Here is a 19,513-nt window from a genome sequence, read left to right on the forward strand (position 1 = left end):
AGGAAGGCACTCAGAGGCACTAGTCATTATGATGATTGCATCAGTGTAAACAGCAGAGGTTATGGGAAGAGAATTTAAAAGCACCGAGGAGAGATAATAGAAAGGGGAGATGAGAGAGGTAAGTTAATTGCCCCGTCAAATGGTTGCTGTTTCAGGGAGTTAGAAGTCTAGGCAGGAAGCCACCCTCGGTCTACCAGGCAGGTCTTGGAGGATGCCTCCAGGGAGAATGGGGCCACATACACCCACCACCATGATGCCTGTAGTTAGATACCACCGCCACCACCAGGAAAACAAAAGAGAATTGTCTCTCTGGCCCCTTTCGGGGTCACTGGCCTGGTGGACCTGGCTTGTTAGAATGCTCTCACCTGGAGGCTTATCTGAGCAAGGATGTCCCCGCTGGACTAGATTCCTTAATGGTATCAGAGCCCACGCAGAGAAACAAGATGGAATAATCTCTCCCTAACCAGTGTCTAGATCTTTTTAAAGCCTCGTATTTTACAATTATTTGCTCTCAACTCTGGAAAAAGAAGGCACCTTGGGCCTGGGATGGGCAGGCCTGGCATTTCACACTAGTCCTGGTCCTGTCTCTGGGAACCTGGGTCCTCTGACTTCTCAGGGTCTCAGTTTCCTCACTGTATGATCTTAAATGATCCTACGTCTCCTGGAAAGTTGTTTAAAGGATTAAATCATATAATGGATGTAGAGCACCTGGAAGAGAGCCTGGTCCATAGAAAATGCCCAGTAAATGTTACTTTTCATTCACGACTTTTGTCTACAGCAATCTCTATGCTGTGTAGTTTCACCTTTGATCTCTCATGTATCCATACCTGTTTCCCCATACCAGAAATTCCTCTTAGAAGGGACAAAGTTTTTACAATGAAGTATGAAGTAGAATATACAAATTGTGCAGAGAGGGGTTACATAAAGCTGAGAACTAGCTGTGGAGGGGAGAGTATATGGTCAGAGAAGCCAGAAAGAACAGGATCCCTGCCTGTTTCTCAGACAAAGATGGCGATGTCTTGAATGGCCATGACCCCAGGGTCTGTCTATCAGCTTCTCAGGTCTTAAAATATAATTGTGAAAAGGTGCCTCCAGAGGTAATAAAACAGGAGAAAAGTTCCTTTCATGAAAATACTCAAGACAGCCTTTAAAAGAAGGAAACTCTGACACCTGGGTGAACCTTGAAACAAAACACAAAAGGACAAATACCGTTTGATTCTACTTACTTGAGGTACCTTGAGTCGGCAAACTCATGGAGACAGAAAGTAGAACAGTGTTTAACAGGGGCTGGGGGAGGGAGAATAGAAATTTACTATTTAAGTTTGGCATGATAAAAAATTTCATTTTTTAAAATTATTTTTATGTTTATTCATCTTGATAGAGAGAAAGCACAAGTGGGAGAGGGGCACAGAGAAGGACAGACAGAATCCCAAGCAGGTTCCGCACCATCAGAGGAGACCCCAGTGCAGGACTCGAATTCATAAACTGTGAGATCAGGACCTGAGCTGAGATCAAGAGTCAGACGCTTAACTGACTGTGCTACCCAGGCTCCCCGGGATGATGAAAAATTTTAGATATGGATAATGGTGATGGATACACAACCATGTAAACATGCTTAGTGCCACTGAAATGTACTTAAAATGTGCTTTTAAAATGGCTACAATGGTAACTTTATGATATGCATATTTTACCATAATAAAATTAATTTTGTTAAAATATTAATTTTATGTTATGCATGTTTTACCACAATAAAACACACAAAGGAGACATAAATACAAACCGGAGATACCTGTTACTTTACAAGAAGAAAGTCATTGCCCAGAGAATCTGAAGGTTCCTGGTAACTGGCCAACACACCCACAACCCAGAGGGAAAGAAAAGTCTGTAAGCGAAGCTCTGATGAAAGCATTACCCGAGGCAGGAAATGGGCTGATGTTGAAGGTTGACTTGACTTAGGACACTATAAACTCAGAGTCCACCATCTGCACTTCCCAGGGCCATTTCCCAACCTTTCACAAACCATCCAAGAGAAGAAATGGTAGTATTTGTAAGCCCTGGAGGTAAATTACTACATAGCTTGAGCAGCTCCAAGGGCTGAGCTGATTAATATCTGGGTTCCTGCAACAACCCATCCAGGACACCCTGACTGGGACGTTCTGTGCCAGAGGGCCCAGAATATTCATGTTCACATGTTGGAACAGTGTGCGAGTTCCTGTCCTATGCACACTGCTATATAAAACTACTAAGTGAATTATAACTCACTTTTGCATTAAATCCTGTTTCTTTTTTTTTTTTATGTTTATTTGTTATTGAAATAGAAACAGAGCATGAGTGGAGGAGGGGCAGAGAGAGAGAGAGGAGACACAGAATCCAAAGCAGGTTCCAGACTGTTAGCTGTGAGCACAGAGCCTGATGCAGGGCTTGAACCCACAAACTGTGAGATCATGACCTGAGCCAAAGTCAGATGCTTAACCGACTAAGCCACCCAGGTGCCCCTAAATCCTGTTTCTTGAGGTTACACCTTAACCTCCTTAACTGACTTGGGAGTTTCTGAGGTTTCCTCACAGGATCTTGACATTCTCGCTCTGTGTAGTGATGTCTGTAATACCTAACTCCATTTACTGTTTAGAGAAGGAGCTACTGGCTCGGGTAGGACAGCCTCTCCCTGAAGAGGGCAGGTCTACTGGACCTTCCTACAGGAAGGGACAGCCACAGGAAGATGGCCCAGGATTACTGCCTTTGGCATTGGGGGTTCATGCCAGTTTTATCTTGGAGAAGTGAATGGGCTGTGACAGAAAGCAGATTAGAGATGGCCTGGGGCTGGAGTAGGGGCAGCCTTTGAGGGGACAAAGAAGTTTTAGGGAATGGGAGCATGCTACGACTAGAGTGAGGTGATGTTTGCAAGATTATATACACTAACTAAAACTCATTGAACATTTCATATATGGTATCTTCAACACTGCTTTCTATTAAAATATAGAAATGTGACATCTGTAAGGATAAAAGCAATAAACACTGAACTATAAATATAAGATTTACCCCCTTTAATGTTTGCTTTACTTTGATAAAAAGCTTTATTTAAAAAAAAAAAAAAAAGCATCGGGGTGCCTGGGCAGCTCAGTTGGTTGAGCATCTGACTCTTGATTTCAGCTCCGGTCATGATCTCACAGTCATGGGATAGAGCCTCACTTTGGGCTCCATGCCGAGCTTGGAGCCTGCTTAAGTTTCTCTCTCCTCCCTCTGCCTCTCTCTCCCACTCACCCACTGTCTCTCTCTAAAATAAAAAAAGTAAGTTAAGAAAAAAAGCATTAAGTTCCAGTAGTGTTATAATTCGAAAGAAAGAAGCCTTATCCTTGCAATGTTTTAGGGAGGGTCCAATAGATACTGGATGGAAAAGGCCAAGGGAAAAAAACAAAAACCAAAAGGCACAAATTAGTGACTCAGCATTGTAATGGCTGCTGAGGGCGAGGCATAAGAACGCTGTGTCCAAACCTGCCGTTCCTTAAGCTCTCAGGAATGACTATCTCCTACTCTCTTCAATCTCGAAAACTGAACCCCAGGCTACTGCCAATCTATTGAAAAGACCTCAGATCCACCGTCTGGGCTGCAGTTTAGCCACTCATTTGCTTGTGATCTTAAACGAATTTGCCTCCCCTCTGTGGGTCTAGTTTTTCCTGTCCCTAAAGCTGGAAGGTAATTCTTGCTCATGGCATGACACAGTGGGAGCGTTGTGTACGGGGTGACGACTTGCTAAGCCTCACTGTCCCTACCTGTAAACTGGGGAGATAGTAAACCTTTGTGGGTGTGTCTGCCCAGTGTGTCCCCCCTCTCCTCCTTGCAATACCAGCCCACTTTTTAAGGGAACCTTCTTTGCCTCCTTCCTGTGGTTCTGCTGTGGCTGCAAGCATCGCCAGCCCTGGGGCCCAACGGGGGTGAGGATGAGCCGATCACAGAACCTTGGAAGAACCTGAGACCCACACAGAGTGAAATACGGGCAATGCTGATGGTCTGAAAGTCCCTGATTCATCCGTGTTCTTTTAGATGTATGATCTAATAAACTTCTTTCTTTGCTTAAAAACAACAGCTATACCCTCTGACATCCCCCTGCCCCAAATCAAAAATCCAAAAACTGAAACAAATCCCTTTCTCCCAATTTCGCAAGCTAATGGGAACAGCCATCTCTGGCTGTCTTTGACTTTTCTCCCTCTGGCCCTACTCAGGAACTCACGCAGCGATCCCATGTTGTAAAGTCCAAGCTGGAGTCCAAAGGGAGGATTAATGATCAACATCCAAGTAGGAAGGGTCATTATGGGGTCACTGCCCAGGTTTTAATTCTTTGCATGCTGAGGTCTAAGCAAACAAAACAAATTCGCTTTAACTGAAATAGGACAGAGTCCTGGTCACCAAGAAAGGAAATTCTCACCTTTCAGAGGGTTTACCTTTTGAAATGGGGAAACAAAGCTAGTAACAGGGTCTTCATCCCAGAATCTTGTGGAAGAGAAGAACGAGGACCTTCCAGAATCTATGCTTCCCTTTCTACAGGTATATTGAGGTGACTGTCTTCACGTGCCTTTCTTTTTCTGTCCAGAGTTATGAGTCCCTGGTGATGGGAGAGAAGTGAGGCCTTGAATGTTGCGGGTAGCTACAGGCTCTCTGAGGCTCACTTCCTTGGACATCCAGAGTTACCTCCACTAGTTTGGGTAGCTAGGCAGTTGGCCCAAAGAGAACCCTGTAGGGAAGAATGAAGGGATAAGGACCATTACAAGAAAGCCAGCAAGTTGTATGAATGGGGTTATAATGAATCATGCTCTGGCACTGATTGGAGGTGGGTTTGTCAGTTGCTTTTGAGTGTGCTTGGAGAACGTGCCAGGTTGGGGTCAGACCTAGGGCTTGTTTTCACAACCCAGGAAGTAGAGCCCTGGGCAAAACAGGCTTAAGGCTTTGGGAACTCAACCATGTGCTTGGTTCTCAAGGGAGGCGCCAGGGCAGGGAGTGAGGACCCAGAGAATGCTGGTCTTTCAGAACAATCCAGGGAGGGGAGAGTTTTATTTTTCGTTGTGTAAGCCTTCTAAACTATTTTAATTATTTACCAAGACCCTGGGATTATGATAAAAAGAGATTGGCTTACCATTAGGAATCATGAAAAAATAAGTTCTTTTCCTTTTCTTACTTAATTTCTGTCACATCAGTCTCTTGGCTTTGGTGGAGGTCAGAGGAAAATGTCACCCCACAGAAAGAAGGGCAGAGTTTCCCTGTGAGAAGCCTTTCCTCCAACTTTGTCTGATTCATCATCTGGTAGTAGCCGTGGCCCTGCCAGAGTGTGGAATGAGACAGGGCAATTAGCTAAGCGAGAATCCCCGTGGTTGAGATTTGACCACGCTGGGAACAAGAGCTCAGGCCGTACACAGGCTGGCTGCGGGGTGCTGAATGGTCCAGGTGGTCATAACTCTGCTGACCAGTCTGTCATCTGAGTTGGGGAGGTACAATGGATGAGGCAAGGTAGTGTAGGGATGGTCGTGCCCTATGCTGGCGCTTAGGAAATGGCACGAAGTCTGGTGAGCCGTTCAGTCATTTCACAAGTAAGGACACGCACATGGATACATACTCAGAAGCTGATTAAGGGTGTGGCTTGGGCAGGATGGCCTAGCAGCAGTTTAGAGCCGGTAGAGTCAGGTGCCTCAAAGCGTTGACAGGAGCCTTGCTCCAGACCACAGGCCCCCCACCGGAAACCACCGCTGTGCCTGTGATATCACCCTGGACAGCTGCTCCCACCAAACAGTGCCCTCATGTGGGGCTGGGTTCCAAATTACCCCATTTGGGAACCCAATAGATACCTTTAAAGCATGTTGATCAAGGAGAGGGAATCTTTGGGTCAGTTTCGATAAATGTTCATTGGTTACATCTTAATCTCAGTGTTACTTGGAATTGTTTCAGCAAAGCAAAACTCAGTCTCCGGAGGCTCTGTTAGGGGGAATAGGGTTGTCTATTGTCCAAGTTTTTTTTCAGGGTCTCAGAAAGATGTTCCCTGGACATTCTCTGTCCCCTGTCCTTCCTCTTAGGATTCACCAGCATCAGCCATCATCTCACTCCTGATGTCATTTCCCACTTTTTATCTATCCCAAATACTCAGCGTCAGTGTGGGTGTTGGAGAGATCCTGGCCCCCAAATCTCTCGATTCACTCTTCCAACAGCGGGCCTGATCTTGGTACAGACAGCAAGAACAGTGCCTTACATAGGCCACTGCCCTAAATACACATTGCCTCAGATTTTAAAAAAAATTTTGAGGGGGGGAACCTGGGTGGCTCAGTCAGTTGAGTGGCTGGCTTCAGCTCAGGTCATGATCTCGCAGTTGGTGCGTTCAAGCCCCGCTTCAGGCTCTGTGCTAACAGCTAGCTCAGAGCCTGAAGCCTGTCTTCAGATTCTGTGTCTCTCTCTCTTTGACCCTCCCCTGCTCATACTGTCTCTTTCTCTCTGTCTCTTTGTCTCTCTCTCAAAAAAAAAAAATTTTTTTTTCAAATTTTTTAACATTTATTTATTATTTTTTGAGAGACAGAGTATGAGTGGCAATAGGGCAGATAGGGAGTCAGCAAGCTCCAGGCTCTGAGCTGTCAGCACAGACTCCGACACGGGGCTTGAACTCACAAACTGCAAGATCATGACCTGAGCCAAAGTCGGATGCTTAACTGACTGAGCCACCCAGGTGCTCCCACACCACCTCCTATTTATTTACACCCAACACTGATTTCATAAAGGTTGTAACCATCACCCGCAATTGACAAGCTTAAAAAAAATTCACACATCAGAATGGTCTCATATTGCATTTAATCAGTGTTTACTGTTCATAGTGTGGTTTTGTTCTTTTCAGACACTTTCCTCCTAGAACCTACAGGTTGCTTTGGTTTGCAGCGGCCTGTTCGGACGCCAGTGTAGGACGTGCTTTCATCAGAACTGCAGGATGCTCCTGACCACCTCCACATAGTGGCTATCTGGGGGCAGCTTCCAGCTTCCTCGGACTCCCAGGCTGCAGGAACTTTCTAATTGTAGGGATGTTGCTGATTCTTGCTTCAAATGCCTGAAATGAGGACCAGTGAAATGAAAGCCTCCATAGCAGTCACAACCTTTAGGGACATAGAGCTTTGTCGTGGGAGGAGAGGGCTTAGGCTGCCAGCTCATGGAGCCCAGGGTGTTGAATCTGAGTTCATCCCTCAAGGCCTGTTGGCTGCATGTTCCCAGGAAGGTAACACAATTGCTAGACGTTTAGCCTGAATAAATTGTTTTGTTAAACAATCATTTGGGTGCCTGGGTGGCTCAGTTGGTTGTGTCTGACTCTTGATTTCAGCTCAGGTCATGAACCCAGGGTCATGAGATGAAGCCCCCCCTTGGTGCTGGGCAAGGAGCCTGCTTAAGATTCTCTCTGTCTCTCTCTCTGCCCCCTCCCCTCTCTCTCTCTCAAAAAATAAAAAATAAAAAATCATGGTCTCAAGTAGGTACATATTAAAAACTCTAAAAAAGTCATATGCTTTGACCTAGTGATTCCTGTTCTAGGAATTCCTTATAAGGCTGAGCAAAGAAGTCACATAAGATATGAGCAAAGAAATAATGATAAGAATGTTAGCACAGTGAAAAGTTGGAAATAACCTATATTTCCAAGAAGAGAAAACTGGTTATATAAACTATGGCTCATCCCTACAAAGTATCTATATACTGTATATCTAAATACTTTATCCAGTAATTTAAAATGATATAATATATAAAAAGAAGAGGAAGACCCCTGTATTGACAGGGAAAGAGCTCTAGAACACACTGTTCTGTTTAAAGGGGAAAAAAGCCTAAGACAGAACAGAATATATTTGCTGCTTTGGGTAAAAATGTCAGGGCGGGGGGTGACAGATAAATTGATATTCTTGCTTGCTTGTATCTGAATGGCAATACTGGAAGGGTACACAGGAAACCACTCAGGGTGATTATAGGAGAAGGTGGGAAGGCAGTGGTAGGAACGAGCTTTCTCATTTTATGCCCCCCTGTTTTTTAGTTTATTTATTTATTTTGAAAGAGAGTGAGCAAGCATGAGCAGGGGAGGGGCAGAGAGAGAGGGAGAGAGAATCCGAAGCACTAACAGTTGACAGTGTGGAGCCAGATGTGGGACTCGATCTCATGAACCACAAAAGCATGATCTGAGCTGAAATCAAGAGTCAGATATTTGGGGCGCCTGGGTGGCTCAGTCAGTTGAGTGTCGGAGTTCTGGACAGGTCATGATCTCACAGCTCATGAATTTGAGCCCGCATCTGGCTCTGTGCTGACAGTCCAGAGCCTGGATCCTGCTTCGGATTCTATGTCTCCCTCCTGTCGGCCCCTCCCTGGCTCGTGCTCTGTCCTCTCAAAACTAAATAAACATTAAACATTTTTTTTTTCTTAAACACTCTTCTATTGAGATTGACCTGGGGATGCATTTTGTTTTAGTCTCTGTTTCTAGTCACTTCTTCTTGGGCTTTGTGTGGATGTGAATACACTACCTTCAGCAGAGGGAAGTCAGCAAGAACAGAAGCATCGAGTTCTTCCACCATTAAAATAACCTCCAGCAGTTGTATGTCTGCCCAGCTGAATTTGTTGCCAACAAGAAAATCCTCTCCGCGGTCATTCAAAATCTACAGAAAGAAAAAATAACAAAGAAAATCATATAAAAGTAAAGACTATTTTGCCTGGCTAAACACTTATAAAAGCAGGGACTCTTTTGTAAAGATCAAATTTACTAAAGAATCTTTTTGTTGATAATCTCCAAGAATGCTGGTAAGGGTCAGGTGAAACCAACTCTTAAACACTCCTAAACTTGCTGTAAATTGGCACAATACTGTTAGAAATTTGTCAGTGATTATCCAGATATTTTGGGTAATAAAGTGCTAGAGTGGAGTTTTCTCTTTTAAGCTTAGAGCCGGTTAAGTAAAACTGTACCCACTAGCATAAGGGAGACACAAAGGTCATGATTAACTAGAATCTGGCTACTATCCCACAAGTAGAAATAAATCACCAATGGAATATCAGAAGCCCAATCCTGAGCCTTCTTACTCTCCAATGAAAAGTGAATATAAAAATTCTTCAGGTATAGCTTTGAGTGGCAGATATTCAAAATATGGGTTTACTCCATAGGTAAGGAGCAAAGTTATATAAACTCAGGTACGACATCTCTTCCTGTGATACATGAATAAAAATAAATATTAGTATGGATGAATAAAATGACTAAAATCAGTGAATTCTAGAGTATTCAAGCCACAGCAAATATAAAAACAGTTGATAGAATATATCAAATATGCCAAATATATGGAACGTGACTCCTGCAGAAAATAGGCTCACAGCCACAAGTTACAAAGCATATGGTTTGTACTTGAGATAACTCCTTTATAAGACAGAGGCAGCACACTGGCAAAAAAGAATTTTGAGCCACAGAGCCAAATGTAAAAGTGGACTCTTGAAACTTTTTTGTTTAGTCTTTATTTATTTTTGAGGCGGGGGGGGGGGAGAGAAAGAGAGAGAGCAGGGGAGGAATAGAGAGAGAGAAAAACACAGGCTCCCGGTTCTGAGCTGTCAGCACAGAGCCCAATGCAGGGCTCAAACCCCCAAACTGTGAGATCATGACCTGAGTCAGTCAGCCGCTCAAATGACTGAGCCACCTAGGCGCCCCAAGAATGGACTCTTTAAGGAGTTAAAAATGCTTAAAATGTACAAAGAGATAATGGGGGAGGAGACATGTAGGAAAAAGAGGGCATGGGGCACCTGGGTGGCTCAGTCAATTAAACATCCAACTTCCGGCTCAGGTCATGATAACACAGCTTGAGGGTTTGAGCCCCGTGTTGGGCTCTGTGCTGACAGCTGAGAGCCTGGAGCCTGTTTCGGATTCTGTGTCTCCCTCTCTCTCTCTCTCTGCCCCTTCCCCAGCTCACACTGTCTCTCTCTCTCAAAAATAAACAAACATTAAAAAACTAAAAAAAAAAAAAAAGAGCATATGGGTTTGAAAATGATGCAAATAAAAATTATTAAGTTAAAATGTAAATGGTACAAAAATATTTAATAGAGAAGTTGTAAAAAGTCAGTAATTTGGCATATAGATCTGAGGAAACCTACAGAAATAAAGATACTGAAAATATGAGAGAGAGATTAAGAGACATGTAATATAGAAGGAAGCTCCAACATATGTCTAAGAGGAGCCCAGGACAGAACAGAGAGAATAGGGAAGAAGTCATTTCCCCTATTATTTAGTGGAGGATTTTCCAGAGTCTTTTTAAAAAGAGGGACATTCTTGTTAACTAACTTGGATTCAAGTAAAATTAAAAGTTAAAAAAAAAAAAAAGAAGAGGGAGATTATTCAGACTGAAAAAGAAGGGAGGAATCAAAGACTGCTGGGAGCATGTCAAAAACCAGAAGCAAACTTGACGAAGCTACTACCACTGGCCAAGAGATAAGATGCTTGAGCTTCTATAACCACTTTTATAATCACTGAAACTAATGTAACACTGTGTGTCAACCATACTCAAATTTACTTTATTTATGTATTTTTAAAGTTTATTTGTTGACAGAGAGAGAGAGTGTGGACATGCATGTGCATATGTGTGTGCATGAGGGAGAGGCAGAGAGAGAAGGACACAGAGAATTCCAAGCAGGTTCCCAGCTGTCAGCACAGAGCCTGATGCAGGGCTCAATCCCATGAACCACAAGATTAAGACTTGAGCTGAAACCAAGGCTCAGATACTTAACTGACTGAGCCACCTAGGTGTCCCTATCCTCAAAAAAAAAAAAAAAAAAAAAAAAAAAAAAGCTCTACCACTAATCAAAGCACAGCACAATATTTAAATTCATGGTAATAAACAATATTATAAAGTTATTTAAAGAACAAAAACAAGAATGAAAAATTAATAAACATTAGTCCCCTTTGAAGATGCGAGGTAACTAAATCATTTTGAAAAACAGTGAACAAAAAGAATCAGGTAATTATCCTCCTTTCTAACATAAACCACACCCCAAAGTAACGAAATATATTATGAGTGGGAAGATTCATTCTACAGAAAGTATTCCAGCTAATAAATGAAGAGGGATTGACAGGATTGGGTGTCAGCATTTTGCATTCACTAGTAAATCAGTGGGTCTAGGCATTAATCATCAATCACATTACAACATTTAGTTGTAAGAAGAAGTACAACCAGATAATGTCTGCTTTCTAATGACCTTCACAACATCACTTATGACACAGTCTGGCCAAAATAATCACACCTGGACATGATTAGGCTTCACATTCTAACTTCCAATTGACAGGAAACAGAATAAAGGAGTATGCTGCACTTAATAAAATCCAGGCTATTGGAAACTCGACAAGATAAATGCAAGAGGAATACATAGAAGGAGAGAAAAAGGGAAACCTGAGTGGCTTGGTCAGTTGAGTGTCCAACTCAACTTGATTTTGGCTCAGGTCATGATCTCATGGTTCATGGGATTGAGCCCTGAGTTGGGTTCTGTGTGACAGCAGGTAGCCTGCTTAGGATTCTGTCTCTGTCCCCCTCCCTTGTGAACTGTCCCTCTCAAAATAAATAAATATTTAAAAAATAGAAAAAAAGAGGAAGGGACCTTATAGATTAAAAGAAGCTTCAAAATGTAATTGACTAATTAGAAAGAATGAATTTGAGGGGTTTTTGTTTGTTTGTTTGTTTGTTTAATTGAAATACAATTGACACACAATGTTACATTAGTTTCAGGTAAACTTGAGTTTGATCCTGATTTGAACAAATAAATTATTTTAAATGTTTTGAGGAGTACTGGATTAGGCCACACAGATTTCAAAATCTGTAGTATGATAAAGTCTATTTAACATTGTAACTCAAGGAATCACACTAGTTCTTTGTTTTTTTTTTTTTTAATGGAAGGCATTTCAACAACACTGTACACTGTTCCATATAAAGAGGTGCTTGCTTGTCTAGTCCTGAGGTACTGGCAGAACACTTCGTTGCGATTTAATCAGTAACAAATCATTCTTTCCCCAAGACTAAGACTGAGGAGAAATACCATAGAATTCTTCTGTCTGGCAAGTCTTTACTTATGAAACCCTATGCATACATGCTACCTTACCAGATGTATTTCTAGGACATTCCTAATTATTCACTCCAAAATGACTTCGGAAAAGTTGTAACTTTAAGATACATTATCTTTTGATTGAGGTATGATTAGCCTCCAGTATTGCACGTAAAGAAACATCTGACAGTGAATTTAAGGTGAGGATGCCTTGGGCTGATGGCTTTTTAAAAAATCAGAACATAAATGCTGTACCTTTCATTGCATTTGGCTTATTCCTATTCAGTTTCGTTAGAGGTTCCATAAGTACGTAACCGTTAATAAAGTTTTGGTCCAAGTGCAATAAAGCTCTACCAAGCGCTCTGTCTTTTCAGATATCCACGCCTGAAATATTCTTTTTAGCAACAGGAAGTAAGTCCTGAATCTCTACATCCTGGGAAATGGATGTGGGAACTTGCACTGCCCACGCGCTCGGCCTCCCAGTCCTCGTCCGCCCCGCCCCCAGCTCCTGCCTGGGAAGGGAGGGGGGACTTGCAGCCTCGTGAAGATGCCAGCCCCGCCCACTGCTCCCTCAGCCGGACCTGCGCGCGCAGCGGTCGGGACCCTGACTCTCGCGAGAACACCCCGGTACGTCTGCTACGCCGGCGTAAGGCCTCGCTGCGATTCTAACTGGATCCCTGCCCCTTACCTTTTCAAAGACTGGGAAGTAACGGGTTTTAGCTTTCTTCACGATTAAAGTAAGATTCTCCTCTTTTTCCTCAGGAGGTTTGAACGCAGCCAGCGCGATCATCATCATGAGGTCCAGGGTGCCGTCAGCGTACATGTTGATCCTGACAAAACAGCGTGTGACTCTCATTCCGACTCTCATTCCCTAATTCGCCACGGCGGAGATGCAGATGGATATTGAGGCAGATGACTTTTCACGCCCCCTCCCTTAAGATTCCATGCCCAGGAATGATTTCTGCAACCAGAGCCATCCTAGTGACCAGGCTCTACTAGCGTCTCTGGAAATGGTTATTGAATGAAGGGCTGTGTGAAAAAAATGAATAAGTGCCTCTAAGTCGATCTCTGCCATAAATCAATAAATAGATTATTGTGGTTTTAAAAACCCAACTGAATGAAGTTTACCAGAAGTGCAAAACTATTAGCACCAGAACCTTTTCAGTTGTTTAGGGAGGATATATAATTTAGCAGGTCTTCCCCTGACTTGGCAACTGAGAGGAAACATTTGCTTTCCTCATCAGATCAAACAAATATCTTATGTCATTCTCTTAAGAATTTCCCTTACATTGACAAACGCAAAAAAAAAAAAAGGATAAAAAATCCTAACAACAACAAGCTAAGAATGGTAGACATGTGACCATTATTAGCCTGTTGGTGCAGTCATGGAGTGCAAGTTCTCTCTACAACCAGTATGCAAACATTAAGGGTTGTGTGTCTGTGTATCCCCGACCATATGGTAACTGCCCAACAAATTTGGTTCAGTGATCATCTCTATTTTCAACATATATAAAGGCATAATTTACTTTATTGTCCCATCTGAATTAGAAGTCATTTTTCTTACATGTTCAATTGTCACCTTTAATTGTAAAAAACACACACATCGAAACAGAAACAGATTGCTTTTGCATATTATTACTTATTTACATTGTTATAAAAGGATGCTTTTCACACACTATTTGAAATTGCTTCTCTTCCCATATACCTCTGGGACTGCAAGATAGGATGACTAAATTCATTTTAAAGGTGGATCTAAAGAAGGGTTGGGTGTGCTTCTTGTTACAGACTTTGTTCATTCCTATGTTATACTCTCTCTCCTTTTTCTGAACAGTTGAAATTAGGCCTTTCTCCCACCATGTCTTCTATGTATGTGTATGGACCACCCCATAGTGCTTATGGTGATAAGATTTCATTCAAGGACCATTGAAATGGCCCTTTGACCCCAAATACAGATAAAACTTTTATAGTTGTAAGTCTTTGTTTTGTCTGTAGTTTACTTATCTCATGTGAAGCTGAACTTTGTATTTCTGGGAGTAATGATCCAGCCATCCTCAGGAGGCCGAGCACAGTGCCCAGCACGGAGTAGATGCTTGTGGCATATATGTGCAGAACAGTGGACACAAAGCTTCACCATTCAGTAATTGTGATAAAACTTGACAGCTCCTTCCATCGTTAGACGGGGTCTGTTTTCTGGAATGACCTCATGACTTGCTTTGAAAATAGAAATGAGGTGGAATTGATGACCAGTTCTGAGCCTAGAATTTAAGAAGCTTTGTGTGCTATTACTCTCTTAGAACCCTCCCTAGCATCTCCAAGAATAAGCTCGGCATGAGAGACATGGTGCATTAACCCCTCAACCCAGAGCCCAGACTGACTACTGATTGGCCACAGACATGATGAGTGAGTCCAGCCAACAGGAGACAAGCCTGGCCCAGATACACCAATGCCCACATGACCCATAAGTCACTGTGGTATGTGATACAGCAGTATTTGTGGTAATAGATCATTGATACAGTGCTCAGTGTTTGCTGAATCAGTCATTTACACCTTCATGTAGAATGAAGTCTACTAGGTCATTGTATGAGAACCTATTTTGTGAGGAGTGGGGAAAGGATATGAATGTTGAATGCAGACCACCATAAGTAGTAAAAGGGGAAACCTGGAGTGTTCAGAGCTATGCACAGGACACACGGGTATACCAAGAGCGTCTCCCCTTTGTTCCACTCGCCTTCTCCTCCTAGTCCAGGCTGAAAGTCTACACCTGAACTGAATCTCAGCTGGTGCAAGGCAACAGAGCTTGGATAAGAATCAAGTACAGACATGAACACTGTGGTACCTGACTGTCTCCTTCAGGTCCTTCCCATACGAGTCGTACTTGGCAGCAAGGTAGCTGAGGATGGCTCTAGTCTGTGTCAGCACCATTCCATCAATTTCAACCATAGGCACTTGCCCAAATAGCAGGAGTCCCTCTATGGATTGAGCAAAGAGAGGTTAGGATACTCTCCTTCCAAAGTTGTGGTAAGCCTGCAGGAGGGTCCCTTCTAATATGTTGAGTAGTTTTCAGTTTTCATCCAAAGTGGTGAGTGAGCTAATGACCCCATTGGTTGAGGACATTCCTACCATTTGCTTTATGGAAAATCTGAGATTTGCTGGATGGTTCCATGCGTTTTTGTGTGTTGGTTAATCATGACTAAGACAGTATACATTTACTTTGACTGCTTATAGTATAGATGCTTCTGGTTCTCAAAGTTCAGGATGTATGAAAAATCATCTCAGGGAGATGGGTTGTTAAAAATATTCACCCACTCCCCAGATATTCTGATTCAGGGGTGGAGGCTGGGACCCTGAACTCTTTGAAAAGCACATCAGGTATCACTCCAGATCTACAAAGCAGCAGGATGTAACAACAAGAACCCAGGCAGACCAGGTCCGAATGCCAGCTTTAGCCCTCCCCAGCCATGTGACTTTAAGCAAATGACTTACCTGAGCTTCAGCTTCCTTTTCTCTAAAACAATAATATCTTTTGAGCAGGAGTTTGAAAGGATGAAATGAGATAGCTTAAAAAATCACTGAATGCTGTCAATAATCAGTGTTCAGTAAAATTAAATTTTCTTCATTGTGAGTGACTGCCTATATAAGTAATGCATTTAAAGATGTGCTGTAAATAGTGCTCTTTTCATAGGATAGGGTCTTGAAGAAATATATTTCCTTTGCCACCTGCACATTGCTGAGAATAAGGAACTTTACCTATGTTAGGAACCAGACTTCACTAGTACTTTGGCAGAGGCCCTAATGTATTTCCCCAGTTTCCAATATTGTTGCTACTTGCCTTAATGAGAGGCAGTAGATGGTGAAGAGAAAACCACTGCAGGAACTTTTCAGGGAGCCGGTGTCCCTGTTTAGTTGGATGATTCAGGAAAGTTTCTATCTTCCCCAAACCTATTTTCTGCCCACTGTAGAGGTTCCTTGAGCAGGAATAATCATGATCATGCTGGTGACCATGCTTGGCAATATTAGTACTATTATTAATGGAGAGACTACAAAATCTCCATTTCCTAAGGCAGTGCTACATTTGTCCAACACTGAATGATCATCTAGACTGGTCTCCGTGCTACTGCTTTTAAGTAATGCAGAAGTCCATTAAAAATGATCCATGATTCTAGGAACTGATGATCTTCTTCAGAGGGACTTTTAAAAATCTAGGATTAGGAGTGAAGGGAAGGATCTTTGCAATCATTTAGTTCATCATATCATAGACTATGGCACTGTGGAGGCCAAGAGGGCAAACGTGACTTGCTCACACTCACAGTCAGGGGACAGGTAAGCCATGAGGAGTAGGTCTCCCAACTCTCAGCCCAGGGCCCTCTCTGCTGTCCTTTTCTGCCTCCTATTCACTAATAATAGTAATGCCCAGGAAGGTATCTGAGGCACAAGAGCAGCATCACAGACTCAGGGAGGACTGGAGGATCTCCTAGGCTGTTAGGGAGGACTTCCTGCTAGAATGATCATGGAAGAGTTTCTGGAGATACATCTCATTTACTTATTCAAGACATATGTATTTACTGCCTACCATGTACTGGGGACTGGCCTTATTCGGGGTGGAGTAGGGCAGAAATGATGAGAAAGAGGAGCTTCAGGGATATTCCAGAATTTAATAAAGTTCCCGGACAAGAACTGGGGAGGAGTTAGCTGGCCTTCCCCATTCAATGAGACCTACCGGCATCCTGCATCTGTGACCAGAGAGGTTCATTTTATTGTATGGCAAGGAGACAGGATGCAGAGAAGTTAAAGGCTTTTTGCAGTCATACAGTTTGTAAATGGTAGGTCTACTGATTACTAGTTGACCATTTTCCCAAAAAATAACTTGTGCTCATTTCATGACTGTTTATCAGCAACATGGGGACATCCAGGTTTCCGTAGATAAGGAAAATAACATTGTGGTGGTTAGAAGCTTAAGAAGCACTGTGAAAGTACTAGTCTTTTCTCTTGGTGTAAGAAACTTTTCTAGGGAATTGTAAGGATGAAGGCCTTCTTCCAAATTTAACCAAATTTTGATCTTTTCTATAATCTTGGTTCTACATTTGTAACTTGATTTTTAAAAATGGTGTCTGTTAACCTGCTGAAACCACTAAGAAGTGGATATGAGCCATGAAGACTAAAGAATATCTTCGGTCAAATTCCCCTTCCCTTTTACTCCCTCCCCTGTCACCCACTGGATCAATATTTAAGAATTTAAAAGGATTCTTTAGTGGGGTAGGGATTATTGAACCAATTAGCTGAGTCAACCCATGCTATCATATCTAATGGAGGTCAGGGTCATAGTCTACTTGATAAACTTTTATGAAGTCTAAGGAGACAATGCAGATGACACATTTAGCTCTGTGACCAGGATACAGTGAGCATTCAACCAATATTAGCAGTCCTTTTCCTAATAGTTGTCACTATACAGTTCTGTGTTCTGTATTGAAATGAATATTTCCAGAAATAAATTTTTATTTTTCTAGTAAGATAACATTGAATAAATCTAGGCTCACCCTTCTGCAACTTCTCATATTGTTCTCTTGTTTCAATAAACTCTTCTTCAAACTAGATAAAGGATAGAAACATTGTTATAACTTTAACATCCACAGAAAGAAAGAGAGAGAGAAATGTTCACAGTATAAAATGCCCAATGGCCAATCGCTTTTGGCTAAGATCAAGTGTAGTATCTGTTCTTATCCGTTTAAAATTCCCAATGGCTTCCAGAATGAAAATTTTATTTTTATTTATGTTTTTAAGATTTAGTTTTTTTCTTAATTTATAATGTTTATTTTTGAGAGAGAGACAGAGCATGAGCAGGGGAGGGGCAGAGAGGGAGACACAGGATCCAAAGCAGGCTTCAAGCTCTGAACTGTCAGCACAGAGCCTGATGTAGGACTCAAACTCACAAATTATGAGATCATGACCTGACCTGAAGCTGCACACTTAACTAATTGAACCATCCAGGCACCCTAAGATTTCATTTTTAAGTAGGGGTGCCTGGGTACCTCAGGTCATGACCTTGCACCTCCTTATTGGAGCCCTAAGTCAGGCTCTGTGCTGGAGAGTCTGGAGCCTGCTTTGGCTCCCTCTTTCCCTGCTCTACCCAGCTTGTGTGTGCTCGCTCTCTCTCTCTCAAGTAAATAAACAACAATAAAAAGGATTTTATTTTTAAATAATCTCTATATCCAATGTGGGGCTCGAACTCACAACCAGAGTCACAAGTTCCACTGACTGAGTCAGCCAGGCACCCCTAGAATGAAACTTTTAAAAGAAACCACAAAGTTGTTAATTTAGACACAGCTGAAAATTCTGCCAGCAGGTGTGTGTGTAGGGGGCATGGAACTGGCACCCCTTTGGGGGTTTTGCCTACTTAACAGGGTATCCTAACCTCATTCATATTATTTCCTTTTCTTCACGTTAGCCCATTTTTCTCTCCAAATTCTTGTCCTTTTCTCTAACTTCCCCCAATGATATCCTTCCTCCTATTCCTCTCTTTCCTTTCTTCTCTCTCTTCTGTGTCATTTTCCTTCCGTATCCGGCCAAATTAAATTTCTCTTTGATACCTGTACATTCATTGAAAGGCATCTGAAGATCATCACTCAGGTGGGGTTATCATCATCTTTGATGGAATCTCTGAAGCTGCAGTGGGTAAGAGTGACTTTTTTGTCCCCTAAGCCTTGAGATGGGGGTAGGATAAGGTGAACAAAACAAAGAAGGTCATGCATGAGTCCCTGTTTTAAAGAAGATGGCATTCAAATAGGGAAAAGGAATCTATACCTGCATGAAACCAAGCAGTTCCAAAGCACTTGTGAAAATCTATGGAAAAGTCATTGGTCAAGGAACTCAGAATTAAGGACAGATCCCAGTGGGGCAGACTTTTCTGGGCTCAAAAGGAGACCAGACTACCGCTGGGGATAAGGTTTCAGTGGGCAGCCATGGATAGAACATGGTGCCAGGCGGAAGCTGGCAACACCCCAGGGAATCAGTTGGTTCCAGTGAAAACAATGATGCAGATGTGGGGCTCCTCTCTCTCCTTTGTCTTATGAGTCATCATGATCTCTTTGGCTGCTTCGAAGTTTTCAGAACACCTCCCTACACTTCCACCCTCCCAACCCTGCCTAAAGAGGACTTCAGTCCCTCCCTCACCTCTTACAAAGGACGACAGGTGGAAATGGAAAGCGTGGGTCCTTCTTGAAGGCACCACCCTGAATTGTGAAGCGTTGAAGAGGACCACTCCAGCCCACCCAAATTACCCCCCTTCCTTTTCCCAGTCAGGGACCAACCTCCACTCCAGCTGCAGCCAGCAGCCAGCGGATTGACTCCATCCGGCCCCTGCCACGGAAGTAGCAGAGCTTGGGTTTGGTTGTCATGACTCCTGGCTCAGGGTCTTCTGAGGGGCAGAATACAAAAAGTAAGAAAAGCAAGAAAACAATGATCATAG

At 42.7% G+C, this 19,513-nt stretch overlaps 1 protein-coding gene across 2 annotated transcripts; it reads right to left on the reverse strand.

Annotated features, from left to right (window-relative positions):
• Positions 1-6,803: 6,803 nt before the first annotated feature.
• LOC115296079 (glutathione S-transferase A4-like) lies at positions 6,804-19,462 on the reverse strand. 2 transcript variants are annotated; one of them, XM_029944495.1, is made up of 6 exons: positions 19,356-19,462; positions 17,586-17,637; positions 14,888-15,020; positions 12,740-12,881; positions 8,514-8,645; positions 6,804-7,072 (listed from the first exon to the last, which is right to left on the reverse strand). In XM_029944495.1, exons 1-6 carry the CDS (start codon positions 19,440-19,442, stop codon positions 6,983-6,985), a joined length of 636 nt encoding a protein of 211 aa, XP_029800355.1. In that variant the 5' UTR covers positions 19,443-19,462; the 3' UTR covers positions 6,804-6,982. The 2 variants fall into 2 exon arrangements, with proteins under 2 accessions (XP_029800355.1, XP_029800356.1); XM_029944496.1 differs by lacking the exon at positions 19,356-19,462 and adding an exon at positions 18,636-18,741.
• Between the last annotated feature and the right edge of the window lie 51 nt (positions 19,463-19,513).

This window comes from Suricata suricatta, chromosome 7 (assembly GCF_006229205.1).
Source record: "Suricata suricatta isolate VVHF042 chromosome 7, meerkat_22Aug2017_6uvM2_HiC, whole genome shotgun sequence".
NCBI lineage: Eukaryota > Metazoa > Chordata > Mammalia > Carnivora > Herpestidae > Suricata > Suricata suricatta.